This window comes from Lolium rigidum, chromosome 3 (genome assembly GCF_022539505.1).
Source record: "Lolium rigidum isolate FL_2022 chromosome 3, APGP_CSIRO_Lrig_0.1, whole genome shotgun sequence".
NCBI lineage: Eukaryota > Viridiplantae > Streptophyta > Magnoliopsida > Poales > Poaceae > Lolium > Lolium rigidum.
Genome location: NC_061510.1, coordinates 262,818,149 through 262,832,601, shown reverse-complemented (window position 1 = coordinate 262,832,601; position 14,453 = coordinate 262,818,149). Strand labels below are relative to the sequence as shown.

At 41.3% G+C, this 14,453-nt stretch overlaps 1 protein-coding gene across 1 annotated transcript; it reads right to left on the bottom strand.

Annotated features, from left to right (window-relative positions):
• Window positions 1-9,652: 9,652 nt before the first annotated feature.
• On the bottom strand, window positions 9,653-13,442 carry LOC124696459 (UDP-glycosyltransferase 87A2-like). The gene is made up of 2 exons (XM_047229188.1): window positions 13,241-13,442; window positions 9,653-10,593 (listed from the first exon to the last, which is right to left on the bottom strand). Exons 1-2 carry the CDS (start codon window positions 13,440-13,442, stop codon window positions 9,653-9,655), a joined length of 1,143 nt encoding a protein of 380 aa, XP_047085144.1.
• Window positions 13,443-14,453: the final 1,011 nt, after the last annotated feature.

Genomic DNA, 14,453 nt, shown 5'->3' with positions numbered 1-14,453 from the left:
TCAACTTGAACAAGAAGAGGGTACGATTGTTGGGGATGAAAATCTTAAAACATATATCACTGAATACTACAAAAAAACTTTTTGGTGAGCCGCAACACGGTTCAGTAGTAATGGTAGAGGATAGAATTGATGATATTCCTCAAGTTTCTGCGGCTGAAAATGAGACTCTGATCAAAGACTACTCATTCGAGGAAGTTCATGAGGCGATTTCACAGATGAAGCATAATAAAGCGCCAGGACCAGATGGTTTTCCGGCAGAATTTTATCAAACTTTTTGGGAAGTAATAAAATTGGATTTGATGGCGCTTTTTATTTCATTCCAGAGAGGAGAACTACCTTTGCATCGGCTAAATTTTGGGGTTGTTAATCCGCTTCCAAAAAAAGATAATGCGACACAAATTCAACAGTACCGCCCTATTTGTCTACTTAATGTGATTTTTAAGATTTTTACTAAAGTTGCCACCATTCGTATTTCTGAGGTAGCTCATAATGTGATTAAACCTACTCAGACTGCGTTTATGCCGGGTAGACATATTCTAGAGGGAGTAGTTGTGCTTCATGAGTCTATACACGAATTACATAGAAAAAAGCTAGATGGTGTTCTTTTTAAAATTGATTTTGAGAAGGCATATGATAAGGTAAAATGGCCCTTTTTACAACAAGTTTTGCGTATGAAGGGGTTTGATGAAATATGGTGTAATCGGATTAAACAGTATGTTCAAGGAGGGTGTGTGGGAATTAGGGTGAATGATGATATTGGCCACAATTTCCAGACTAGGAAAGGTTTGAGACAAGGAGATCCTTTATCTCCAATCCTTTTTAACATTGTCGCGGATATGCTAGCCATTCTTATTGCTAGGGCTAAGGAAGCGGGACAAATAGGGGGGCTTTTATCTCATCTTGTTGATGGTGGCATTTCAATATTACAATATGCTGATGACACAATTTTATTTATGGAACATGACATTGCCAAAGCACTTAATATGAAGTTGATATTATGTATGTTTGAGCAACTATCCGGGTTAAAAATTAATTTTCATAAGAGCGAGATCTTTTGTTTCGGTAAAGCCAAGGATACTGTACAACAATATATGCAAATTTTTGGTTGTGAGGCAGGAGTTCTACCATTTAAATATCTGGGTATTCCTATTCATCACCGAATTTTGAGAAATGCTGAATGGAATCCGGTTGAGAGTCGTTTTGCTTCAAAACTAGGGTGCTGGCGGAGTAAAATGCTTTCTTATGGGGATAGATTGATTCTCATTAATTCGGTCTTAACAAGTTTGCCAATGTTCATGTTATCTTTCATGGAAATCCCAGTGGGGGTTAGGAAAAGATTAGACTTCTATAGGTCCAATTTTTTCTGGCAATCTGATGAACAAAAAAAAAGATATAGACTCTCCAAATGGAACATGCTTTGTAGGCCGAAAGATCAGGGGGGCCTGGGTATTGAAGTTTTGGAATTAAAAAACAAGTGCTTACTTAGTAAATGGTTATTCAAAATACTTACTGAACAAGGTATGTGGCAAGAAATTCTACATAACAAGTATCTACATTCTAAAACTTTAGCGCAAGTTGAGGCTAAACCTACCGATTCACCTTTTTGGAAAGGTCTTATGAAAGTGAAATCTGATTTTTTTAGTAGAGGGTTTTTTAAAGTTGGTGATGGTTGCTCCGTACGTTTTTGGGAAGATGTCTGGCTAGGGGATGTCCCTTTAGCACAACAATATCCCTCTCTTTATAATATAGTTCAGCATAGAGATGTTTTGGTATCTACAGTGTTGGCTCAAACTCCGTTGAATATTACATTTAGAAGAGGCCTAAATGATCACAAATATACTGAGTGGTTGCATTTGTGTCAACGACTACACTGGTAGAAAAATGGCCTTTAGTCGCGGTGCGCAACTGCCATTAGTCGCGGTTGCGCAACCGCGACCAATTAAGCGCGACTAAAGGCCCCCCCTCTTTAGTCGCGGTTGCTTACGAACCGCGACTAAAGGTCCGTCCACGTGGGCGCCAGGCATCCGTCGGGGCGGAGGACCTTTAGTCGCGGTTCTCCTGGCCAACCGCGACTAAAGGCTATTTCGTTAATTTTCTTTAATTCATTTGGGTTTCTAATTTTTTTTCACTCCGTTTTTTTTTTTCAGAATTTCTATTATTTCAGTTATTTGCATAGCTTAGTCTCTATCTCTAACTACGCTTATCTCTAGTCAAATTACTTACTCGTGGTCAAACTTCCCGCTCGGTCACCCATCCTCCCACTACTCCACCTCTAGCACGCTTAACTTCCGAGTTTCATTCCGTCCCACATCCAAGTGCTACGCGCGCATGTATGTGATACTAGTATCATATCAATCCTATTAACATGTTGGTCGATGTCACATTTTTTTATTGTTTGAATTTCAAATAATTTTTTTCATAAATAAAAATAATGATGTAATAATAATCGTGAATAAATAAATAAACATTAACTTTTTATTTTTTATTTTTTAATTTTTTAATTTTTTAATTTTTTAAAATATTTTTTTTGCAAAACATAAAACCTAAAAATTTGAAAATCTAAAAATTTGGTAAAAGTAATAGTAATCTTTATGCTGGATGCAATTATTAATTTTATTTTTTTGAAAAATTTAAAAAATATAAAATCCGTAGTTTATAGCAAAAACTAAAATCTTCCTGCTTTCGTATTTTCATTTGGAATTTTGAGAATCTAAAAATTGGCTAACCGGGTAAACCCGGGTGAATTCGGATGTAACTTTTTCCCAGGATTTTTTTGATATATTATACGTTTTTTTCCGACGTCGTATGCAAAGGTTATTGCGGTTTTACCATTTTTTTAACTTTTTTTTGCAAAAAAAATGAAAATTCGAATTTCTTAATTTCTCCGAATAGTAGGTTGCATAACATACAAGAATCTGAAAACAATTTTTTTTTTAAATTTTCTATCATTTTCTTTTGTATTTTACAGACCAAAAAAGGCGATCCACGGTGGGGGGGGGGTGCAGGGTGCGTGGGAGTAAAAACTCGGAAAACCTTTAGTCGCGGTTGGGGACACCAACCGCGACTAAAGCGACTAAGGGTACCTTTAGTCGCGGTTGGTGTCCCCAACCGCGACTAAAGGTTTTTCCGCCTGCCGCGTCCCTCCACCGCCCTTTAGTCCCGGTTGGTAGAGCATTAGTCGCGGGTTGCCTCCCGAACCGCGACTAAAGCCCCCTTTAGTCGCGGTTCGAATATTTCCGGGACTAATGAGGGAGGATGGAAGCCTCTTTTTCTACTAGTGCTAATTACCATCAACCTTACCGATGAACCTGATAAGTTTGTATGGAAGCTTACAGATTTGGGAATGTTCACAGTTAAATCTATGTATCTTGATTATATGAATGGTCATACTAGATTTCTGCGCAAATATTTATGGAAACCGAAAATTCCTTTAAAGATTAAGATTTTCATGTGGTTTCTTAACAACAAGGTTTTACTTACCAAGGATAATTTGGCAAAACGTAGATGGACAGGGTCTCAAAAGTGTTGCTTCTGTGATGCAAATGAAACTGTTGAGCATTTGTTCCTTACATGTCCTTTTACTACTATCATTTGGAGGATGATTTACTTTACTTATAACATTCCGCCACCAATGAGTATCAATAATATGTTTGGGAACTGGTTGTATGGAGTTCCGAAGAAAGATAAAAATAAAATTAGGATTGTTATATCTGCTATATGCTGGACAGTATGGAATACTAGAAATGATATGATTTTTAATAATACGAAGGGCACTAACTTTTTGCAGGTTATTCATCGAGCTGTGCATTGGATACAGTTATGGGCTTTCCTGCTACCGGAGGATCAGCGCAAGGATATGGATACTGGCTGCAACAAGCTGCTGATGGTTACGCAGGATTTCTATTACCGGGCTACTGGATGGCGACACAGTAATAGGATAGAGTATGGCTAGCCTATTTAGATGTCGTTGCTTCCGTTGGTTGATTCATGTCGCAACCTTGTCAGATTCATGATTGTAATTCTCTTTTATACTTTTGTTCTCGTACTTGATACTTCGTGATATTTAATAAAGGGCCGTGAGCATCAATTGATGCAGAGGCTGGGGCTATTGCTCCTTTATCTAAAAAAATCTCACTAGACAAATATAATTAATTAACAATTATAACATATATCTGTTTTAGGTGGTCGTTCAAAGTGAAGAACTACTCTCGACACCCGCAGATTCTGAACCCGTGGTAAGGTCGTCTTAAATTTTACTTTGAAGAGGAAACATATGGTTTAAAATCCCAACCGGACCGATCATCCTACCAAAAAAGACCTAAATCTAATGGTTCTAATGCAATTAAACTATGCTAGGAAAATACTTTCATAATCTCATTATTTGATAGCATGTAAAGCTATCACAACAAGTATATTATATAGATAAGCCCATTATATGAACTATCCTAATACAATATCGCTATATCAAATTTACGTCAATCTTTATAAATCAACATCGTTGTAATTAACTGCCAAAGAGGAGAGGGGAACGATCTTTCAGGGGGAGGGTTGAATGGTGCCACCACCATCTAGAAGAGCATGAGCACACCATGCATGATAGCGCGATTACTGGCGATGTGTTTAGATGTTAGCTTGAAAAGGTGATTAATTGGTAGCATTTTCAAAAAATGCATCAACATGAAACAATTTTAAAATGTGTTAGTCACGAGAGAAAATGTTCACTAATTTGGAATTTAGGACCCACAACCCTCTGCATTCCTTCTGTCGTCAAACACATGTCAACTAACGAGGATAACACCGAAAAAAACATCTTTGCCCTCCAATGGATTTTGCGTGAGGGACGACAACACCTACTTTGCAACTAATTTTTGTATCTATTGTTTCCAAGCGCACAGGCGATTCGAGAACATAAATTAGACTTCATAGCTTTGTTGGAGACTGGGAGATCTAATTTCTCGATTCCTTTTTTGAACCAATTAGCGGCGGGATATAATTTCTCTTGGTTTTGTTTACCCCCACATGGTCGCTTGAGGGGTATTCTCGTTGGAATAAACTCCGATACGTTACAAGTGCTAAAGGTAAGCCCGGGAGATTTTTGTGTTAAGCTTCACATTAAATGTAAGAGAGATGGTTTTGAATGGATTTTGGTGCCAGTATATGGGGCGGCCCAAGACTTGCACAAAGTAGAATTTCTGTCAGAATTAGTGAGAACTTGTGAATCTGAAACATTACCTATGTTGGTAGGGGGTGATTTCAATATTATACGCAAGAGAGAGGAGAAAAATAATGATAATTTCAAAGCGCGTTGACCCTTTGTTTTTAATGCAATCATTGAGTATTTGAACTTGCGTGAAATTGCTCTAACGGGAAGACAATTTACATGGGCAAGTAGAAGAGAGGAACCTACATATGAGAAGCTGGATAGAGTATTTGCATCGATCTCGTGGGAACAAAAATTTCCGTTGGTAACGGTTAGAGCTTTAACTAGAGCTGATTCTGATCAAACATCAATACTTCTAGATTCAGGGATGAAAGCACATCTGGGTAATCAAGCAAAATGCTCCTTTGAGCTACATTGGTTGCGACAAGAAGGTTTTTTGGTATGATAGTAAAGGATTGGAATTCAGTTATAGGTGGAGCTAATCCGATGGAGGTGTGGTTAATAAGTTAAGACATATTAGGGGATGGGCAGAAAATCAAAGTGGAAAATATAAAAAAGAAAAAGAAAGATTATAAAATATCATTGATTATCTGGATTTGAAAGCGGAAACAAATAATTTGAACACAAATGAAAGGGAGGACTTAAAAAAGGCAAATGATAGTCTGAACAAATTAAGAAGAGAAGAGGAGTCTAAATGGGCCCAAAGAGCGAAAGTTAAGAATATTCAAGAAGGAGGGAACAATACGAGGTATTTCCACTTAATAGCGAATGGTAAACACCGAAAGAAGAAAATTTTCCAATTAGAGCAACAAGAGGGGACTATTGTTGTGGAAGATAATTTGAAGGTTTACATTACAGAATTTTATAAGAAATTGTTTGGGGCACCGGCTCCAACCAATATTTTTTTAGTTGAGGAGGACATCCATGATATCACGCAAATTTCATCAATTGAGAATGACATCTTGACGGCCCCCTTTACGGAAGAGGATGTGTTTGAGGCAATTTCTCAAATGGAACTGAATAAAGCTCCTGGACCAGATGGCTTTCCAGCTGAGTTTTACCAAAAAATTTGGGATGTAATTAAGGGTGATCTAATGGCTCTGTTTTCACAGTTTAGCATATGGGATTTGCCTCTTTACAAACTAAATTTGGGAGTTATTACATTACTACCCAAAAAATAAAATGCGGTCCAAATACAACAATATAGACCTATTTGCTTACTAAATGTATGCTTTAAGATATTCACTAAAGTTGGTACGAATCGTATCTCGGGGATTGCCCCAAGAGTTATAAAGCCAACCCAATCGGCCTTCATGCCAGGTAGAAATATCTTGGAAGGGGTAGTCATACTTCATGAAACAATTCATGAGTTACATACTAAGAAAATGGATGGGGTATTATTCAAAATCAACTTCGAGAAAGCATATGATAAAGTGAAATGGCCGTTTTTACAACAAACATTGCGAATGAAGGGCTTTGCTCCAGAATGGGGTAGATTAGTGCAACAGTTTGTCCAAGGTAGTAGTGTTGGAAGTAAGGTGAATGATGATATTGGTCATTATTTCCAGACAAAAAAAGGTTTAAGACAAGGGGACCCTGTGTCTCCAATGCTATTTAATATCGCAGTGGATATGCTTGCCATCTTAATTGAATGAGCAAAATAGGATGGTCAAGTTGGAGGGTTAATTCCACATTTAGTTGATGGAGGACTCTCTATACTACAATACGCTGATGATACTATCCTTTTTTTGGAACATGACCTCAACAAAGTTGTTAATATGAAATTAATTTTGTGCCTCTTTCAAGAGTTATCGGGCTTAAGATTAACTTTCATAAAAGTGAGATTTTTTGTTTTGGGAAGGCAAAGGAGGAAGAGGACCAGTATAAGCAGATCTTTGGATGTGATGCAGAACAACTCCCCTTTAGATACTTGGGTATTCCAATCCATTACAAAAAAACTCAGGAATTCGAACTGGTACCCGGTAGAAACACGTTTTGAGGGTAAACTAGGATGATGGAAAGGGAAGTTACTATCCTATGGTGATAGGTTAGTACTTATTAATTCAGTTCTAACTAGCTTACCAATGTTTATGTTGTCTTTCCTATAAATACTTGTTGGGGTAAGGAAACGTTTGAACTTCTATAGATCTAGGTTCTTTTGGCAGTCAGACGAAAACAAACGAAAATACCGGCTTTCCAAAGGGAACATTATTTGTTGACCCAAATATCAAAGGGGGTTAGGTATTGAGGTTCTCGAAATCAAAAACAGATGCTTATTGAGTAAGTGACTCTTTAAACTTCTGAATGAAGACGGGGTGTGGCAAGAATTGCTACAAAACAAATACCTAAGACAAAAGACGTTATCGGAGGTGCAAGCTAGACCTACCGATTCCCCTTTCTGGAAGGGTTTGATGGGAGTTAAACAGGAGTTTTTTTCTAGGGGTTTTTTCAAAGTGGGTAATGGTATGAGTACCTGCTTTTGGGAAGATACATGGTTAGAAAATACTTCTTTGGTTCACCAATATCCGTCCTTATATAATATTGTGCACCATAAGAATGTCACAGTTGCACAGGTGTGAGCCCAAACACCACTGACTAATACTTTTCGAAGGGTGTTAAGTGGTAACAAATGGACTGCATGGTTGCAATTATGTTGGAAACTCATGATGGTAAATTTGAATGAAGAGGAAGATCGTTTTGTTTGGAATTTGACATCGAATGGTTTGTTTACAGTGAAGTCGATGTATGAGGATCTTATGTGTGATCATACTTCTTTTCTGAGAAAGTATTTCTCGAAGGTTAAAATTACCCTTAAAATTAAGATTTTCATGTGGTTCTTGAGTAATAAGGTACTGTTAACTAAGGATAATCTAGCTAAATGTCATTGGAATGGGTGTACAAAATGTGTTTTCTGTGGGTAACAGGAGACCATTCAACACTTATTTATTGAATGTCCTTCGGCTAAGCTCTTATGGCGTACGGTTAATTTTACTTATGATCTTCCACCTCCGACCAATATTACTAATATGTTTGGTAATTGGTTAAATGGAGTAGATAGACAATCTAAGGCTTTTATCCGGATTAGGGTTTCTGCTTTATGTTTGTCTATTTGGAGGGTCAGAAATGATATAATTTTTAATAAAAAAGCCTCTTTTCATTTCTTGTAGGTTATCCATATGGTTTCCCATTGGGTCCAGCTTTGGGCCCTACTCTCACCGGAGGGGCAGCGGGATGCCATGGCTTCTGGATGCACACGGCTCCTGATGGTCGCTCAGGATATCTTGTGCCAGGCTGGTTGGCGACATACTAGAAGGCTATGTTGATATGTAGTCATAGTATGTGTTTTTTTCGATGGTTGATTTTTGTATCAATCCTCGGTGATGCGTGAGTTGTAAACAATACTTTTTTCCGAACCTTATTTTCAATAAATGGCCATGTGCATCGTCATGATGCAGAAGCCGGGATATACCCCATTTTGAAAAAAAAAGTCCTAGCATGGTTGATGTACCATTCAACAGCACCCAATACAAGGGACTGAACCATCTATATGTCAATCTAATTCAACATCACACGTGCTTGAAGAACCCCTTGTAAAGCTAAGAGCATCTTCACGGGTACTCCCAAAAAAGCGCCGGCATGCATGCCGGCAGCAGGCTATGGGGAGCGCCGGTGTGGACATTTTCTCTCTCTAGGACCCCCAAAGTGGTATTGGGAGGGCTATGGGGAGGACCGGTGGAGATGCTCTAACCGTTGATGCAGCACTACATGAAGAACTCAAGGAGCTACATCGCTTGCCTCGACAAAAGAATCATACAAGAATCAACTGATGCTCCTTGAGGTCTTTCTGCTGCCAAGGTTGCATCTGTCCGTCTGACTATTCTCATGAGAATAAGCTAAGTAAAAGTATTACAATTGTGTCCCGAATGAAGTTTGCAGATTAGAATTTGATTATTATTTATCAGTACAACCGGTATTCATAATTTGAACCTTTGTACACTGTTCTTCATAATTTAAATTAGCACTTTGTAGAACAAACTAGCTTATTAGCTGAAGTTTGCATATTGGAATTTTCAGTCTTAGCTTGATTGATAAATTTTGCAACAGGCTAGCCTTACAATCAGAACATTGCACTAATAGTCTGATGAAGCAAGCTTGCACATTTAAAAAATCAGACTTAGCTTGAATGATGAATTGGAGGCCTGTAGATTAAGTTTTTCCTCTCAGTATGATGTTTTGGAACTTCCTTCATAATTATCAATCAGTTTAGCTTTACAATGCCAGTAAAGTCTCCAATAAACCAGCTTATCCAGCAATACTTTGCAACGGTGCAATATCACCAAGAGCACCCGAGGACAGCACTGCTCATCGTACTACTCGCAGAAATAGCCGAGGCTGTCAATTAATTATCACAATCTCTTTTCATGAAGTTGATACACTTGAATTGACAGTACAAGACCAATGACAATCAAATAGTTAAATACATGATACATTTCAAGCACTTGCTTTGGGGCGTTGCTGATCGAGTTCAGTACATTGCGATGAGCATACTATCTCCATCAATGAACTGAGGTTGTTATATGAAGATCCGTCCTCTTCAACTGCTCTAACAGAATACTCTTTCCATTCAAGGGCACGCCTCCTTATTGCCTCCGTTTCAGCTTCATCACTGTCCATCAGCTTCTTAATAGCCCTTGCAATCTCCTCGCTCGGGATCAAGCGATCCTTATCAGTCCAATCCCGTAGCTCCAGCCCAATCTTCCATTCTTCAACAATTAGACGGCTATCAACTGGTTGATCAAAGAACAGTGGTAGGGCGAGCATAGGTACACCAGCGAAGACAGATTCGAGCGTTGAGTTCATCCCACAATGTGTCAGGAAACCCCCAACTGAAGGATGGCACAAGACCTTCAACTGGTCACACCACGCCAGTATCATGCCCCTATCAATCCCACCAACAAGTTCTCGCACCCGAGGAGTTTGTTCACGAAGAATCCATAAGAATCTGACCTCACTTGCTGCGAGTCCCACCGCGATCTCGTCAAGCTGAGAGGCTGACACAGAGAGAAAGCTGCCAAGGGAGACGTATAGCACCGAGTTCACAGGCTGAGAGTCCAGCCAGGTGAAGCAGTCTCCTGGACTGGTAAGCTCTCGGTTGGATTTGGAATGCTGGTCTTCAAGGGTCGTATAGGGAACGCAGGGACCAATTGGGAAAACAGGACAGGGGAGTGCTGATCTTAGGGAGCTAATTACACTGGTCTCAAGCTCGTACATAGTGGTGAATAGGAGGCATTTCACATTCTTGATTCTAGAGACAGCTGTGAGGACATGCTGTAATGTTCTCTCGTTGTGAATTAAGGGCTTGAGGTCGGATAAGGTAATTGAACTTGAAGCCAGACCCGATATACACTGCTCAAGTCTCTGCTCAGGTTTTTCTGCATGAAAACAAAAGCTGAGTGAGCAATTAATGTTGCAAGCTACCATGTAGATGATTGTATCTACTTCAATAATTATATAAAGAAACACGCCAGGAATGGAAACCATGTGGTAGTGTGATGGTGCAGTTAGAGCATCTCCACCGGTGCTCCCCAAATAGGCGCGGTACTGCGTATGGGGGGCGCCAACACCGCATCGTCCATTTGGGGAACGGGTTCCAACACCGGCATCCCCCAAACCGGTGCCCCCAAAATTTTTTTTGTTCCTTTTTATAATATTTTGAAACAATATTTCAATCACATAAAATTATTAATATAATATTTAACATAGTTTAACAAAAATACAAAGGAAATTATTTGTATAATAATTCAAATTAAATCATGCGTTGTTGGCGGCTCCTCTCCTCGTCCACAAACGCGTAGCCAGATCTGCCTGAAGTTGAACATGAACACCTGCATCTCAGATTTCTTGATGCATGTGAAGGAAAGCGGCAAATTATTAGGGTACATGCTCTACTTCAACAAGAGGCCCCTGATAATCAAATGGTTGGTCATCATGCACATGTTCGTCGCGCTCGCTCTCAATGATCATGTTGTGCATGATCACACATGCGTTTATCACCTCCCACATCTGAGACACATACCAAGTGAGAGAAGGATACTTGACAACGGTGAAACGCTGCTGAAGCACCCCAAAATCACGTTCAACATCCTTGCGAGCTCCTTCCTGGCATGTCGCAAAATAAGCGTCCATCTTCAAAGATGGAGCCGGGATTGTCTTCACAAATGTAGCATACTTGGATAGATACCATCAGCTAGATAGTTGTTGACGTCAGAAACCCCCTGGCGGGCAGAGACGGTCAACACGGTAGAGCCGGGAACAACTAGGGCTGCGGCTGGCCCCAGTCCCTCAGAGCGACGGCCCGCAAAGCCTCCTGGTCACACGCGCCGATGCTATCGCAAGGGCGTGCCACCTGACCTATACCTGGTCAGGAAGGTGTGGGTGATGCCTCGCTTAGTTTCCTGCATGGCATACACGTAAACATTAAATACGAGCCTCGATCGGCTCTCGAGTTATCCCGTGAATCGGCTCAAAGAGCCGATCCACCCATGATTCGGACGAGGTGTCCGAATATATGGTGGTCCTGCTTGATCAAGATAAAGCTAATTAGATCTACGACGATTTAGGGTTTTCACCGCATAATCGGATCATCCTACTCACGATTGGGCCTCGCGCTCGCGCACGGTGACCGTAAGCCGATCCTAGACAGGGCCTAAAAACCAACACGAGGTTGATCCCCGGAACATCCTTTCTAGGGCTAGCAAACGCCACCCTACACGCCGCTGGATCCTCCAACCCTTTGTAAGGCCTAACTACTGCGGATGTTAAACTAATCCTTGATGAAACAGGGAGCAATCGTAACGGATCAGATCTACTAAACTATGATCAAGCGGGGTGCCGCCCTACACCTAAGATAGGTGTAAGGGCGGCTAGATGTGCAAGGGTTGCATAACGAAAGCATGTAATTCGAAGAACAATGCTAACCCTAACACATCTAAGATAACTACGTTGCTCGCCATCAAAAAGGCTTCAGCACGAGCAACGCATGAACAACGTGGGCAGGCTTGTGCTGCCTAGATCGCAAGATGCGATCTAGGCAGCATGGTGCTTACCGGAGAAACCCTCGAGACGAAGGAGTTGGCGATGCGCCGAGATTTGTTTGTGTTGAACGTTGGTTGTTGTTTATTCCATAAACCCTATATACATATTTATAGTCCAGCGGACTTTCTAACGTGGGAATAATCCCCACCGTGTACGAGACAAACTCTAACTTTTAGTCTAGATACAATCTACTATAATTAAAGATACACGGGCAATCTAGCCCAAACCTTCCATGCAAGGCCGCTTCAGAGATCTTCCACGTGTAATCTTCCAAGCCCATCTTGATCGCGGCCCACCTCCTGATTTAGCCAAAATCTGGTGATAACAATAGTACACTTTGCTGTATGCGTGGCCATTTACCTCAAATTTCACGGCATGAGCTTCTCCCTAGCTAGCCTGGAAAACACCGGAGAGCACTTGAGCACATTGATATCATTGTTTGTTCCAGCCATGCCAAAGAAAGCATGCCAAATCCAGAGGTCATAGTCTGCCACCGCCTCAAGAATAACACTGCACTCACCGGTATGCCCCTTGTAGATTCCTTGCTAAGCAAAAGGGAAATTATTCAAACCCCAATGCATACAGTCGATGCTTCCTAGCATCCCAGGAAACCCTCGGGCTGCATTTTGTTCCAGGATTCAAGCTATATCATCTGTCCTTGGTGCTCTCAAATAATCCCCACTAAACACCACAATGACGGCTCGGCAAAACATGTAGACAGTCTGTGAACATGTCGACTCCGCCATGCGCAGGTGGTCATTGGTTGTATCTGGAGGAGCTCCATATGGCAGTGCATTTCTAGATTGAGGAGAAGCCCCACAAACCTACGCAATCTTGCTTGCTCATGAAGATTGCTTTCTCATGAAGTAGTCGTCGTACTCCCTGACACCGAAGACAATCTTCATGAACAGATCCTTGTTCATCCTAAATCGGCGCCGAAATTCCTTCGGCGAATGAGTAGCATCATTGGCGAAGTAGTCGCACTCAAGCAGCATGGCGCCGGCTTGACGATGCCGGTCGACGTTACTCCTCTTGCCTGGCCTTGAACCGCCGCGTCGAGCACGGCCAGGAAGGGCTGGCGAACGCGGAGGAGGCTCGTCAAAATCAGCTGCTGCTGTCGCCGGACAGTGGCAGTGCTCTCCTCCTCCATGAACTGTTGCACCAACATCATATCGTCGTTGTCCATTTGTTATCACCAGAATTTGACCGAGTCAGAGGTGGGCCGCGATCAAGATGGACTTGAAGAATATACATGGAAGAAATACGTGATTCGGCCTTTTATACCAAGTTGGGCTTAATTGCCCGTGTATCTGTAACATATTAGATCGCATCTTAGTTTAGAAGTTAGAATCTTACTCGTGCACGGTTTGGTGCACGCCCATATTAGAAAGTCCACTTGGACTATAAATATGTATCTAGGGTTTATGGAATAAACAACAACCAACGTTCAACACAAACAAATCTCGGCGCATCGCCAACTCCTTCGTCTCGAGTGTTTCTCCGGTAAGCACCATGCTGCCTAGATCGCATCTTGCGATCTAGGCAGCACAAGCCTGCCCACGTTGTTCATGCGTTGCTCGTACTCGAAGCCTTTTTGATGGCGAGCAACGTAGTTATCTTAGATGTGTTAGGGTTAGCATTGTTCTTCGAATTACATGCTTTCGTTATGCAACCCTTGCACATCTAGCCGCCCTTACACCTATCTTAGGTGTAGGGGCGGCACCCCGCTTGATCATAGTTTAGTAGATCTGATCCGTTACGATTGCTCCTTGTTTCATCAAGGATTAGTTTAACATCCGCAGTAGTTAGGCCTTACAAAGGGTTGGAGGATCCAGCGGCGTGTAGGGTGGCGTTTGCTAGCCCTAGAAAGGATGTTCCGGGGATCAACCTCGTGTTGGTTTTTAGGCCCTGTCTAGGATCGGCTTACGGTCACCGTGCGCGAGCGCGAGGCCCAATCGTGAGTAGGATGATCCGATTATGCGGTGAAAACCCTAAATCGTCGTAGATCTAATTAGCTTTATCTTGATCAAGCAGGACCACCATATATTCGGACACCTCGTCCGAATCATGGGTGGATCGGCTCTTTGAGCCGATTCACGAGATAACCTCGAGAGCCGATCGAGGCTCGTATTTAATGTTTACGTGTATGCCATGCAGGAAACTAAGCGAGGCATCATCCACACCTTCCCGACCAGGT

Bases quoted from the DNA above. Each gene is read 5' to 3' on its own strand.
- LOC124696459 (XM_047229188.1), bottom strand. From the start codon at position 13,442: ATGGACAACGACGATATGATGTTGGTGCAACAGTTCATGGAGGAGGAG. The intron at 10,594-13,240 runs GTGCGACTACTT...GTTTTCATGCAG, and splicing joins GCCGGCGCCATGCTGCTTGA to AAAAACCTGAGCAGAGACTT.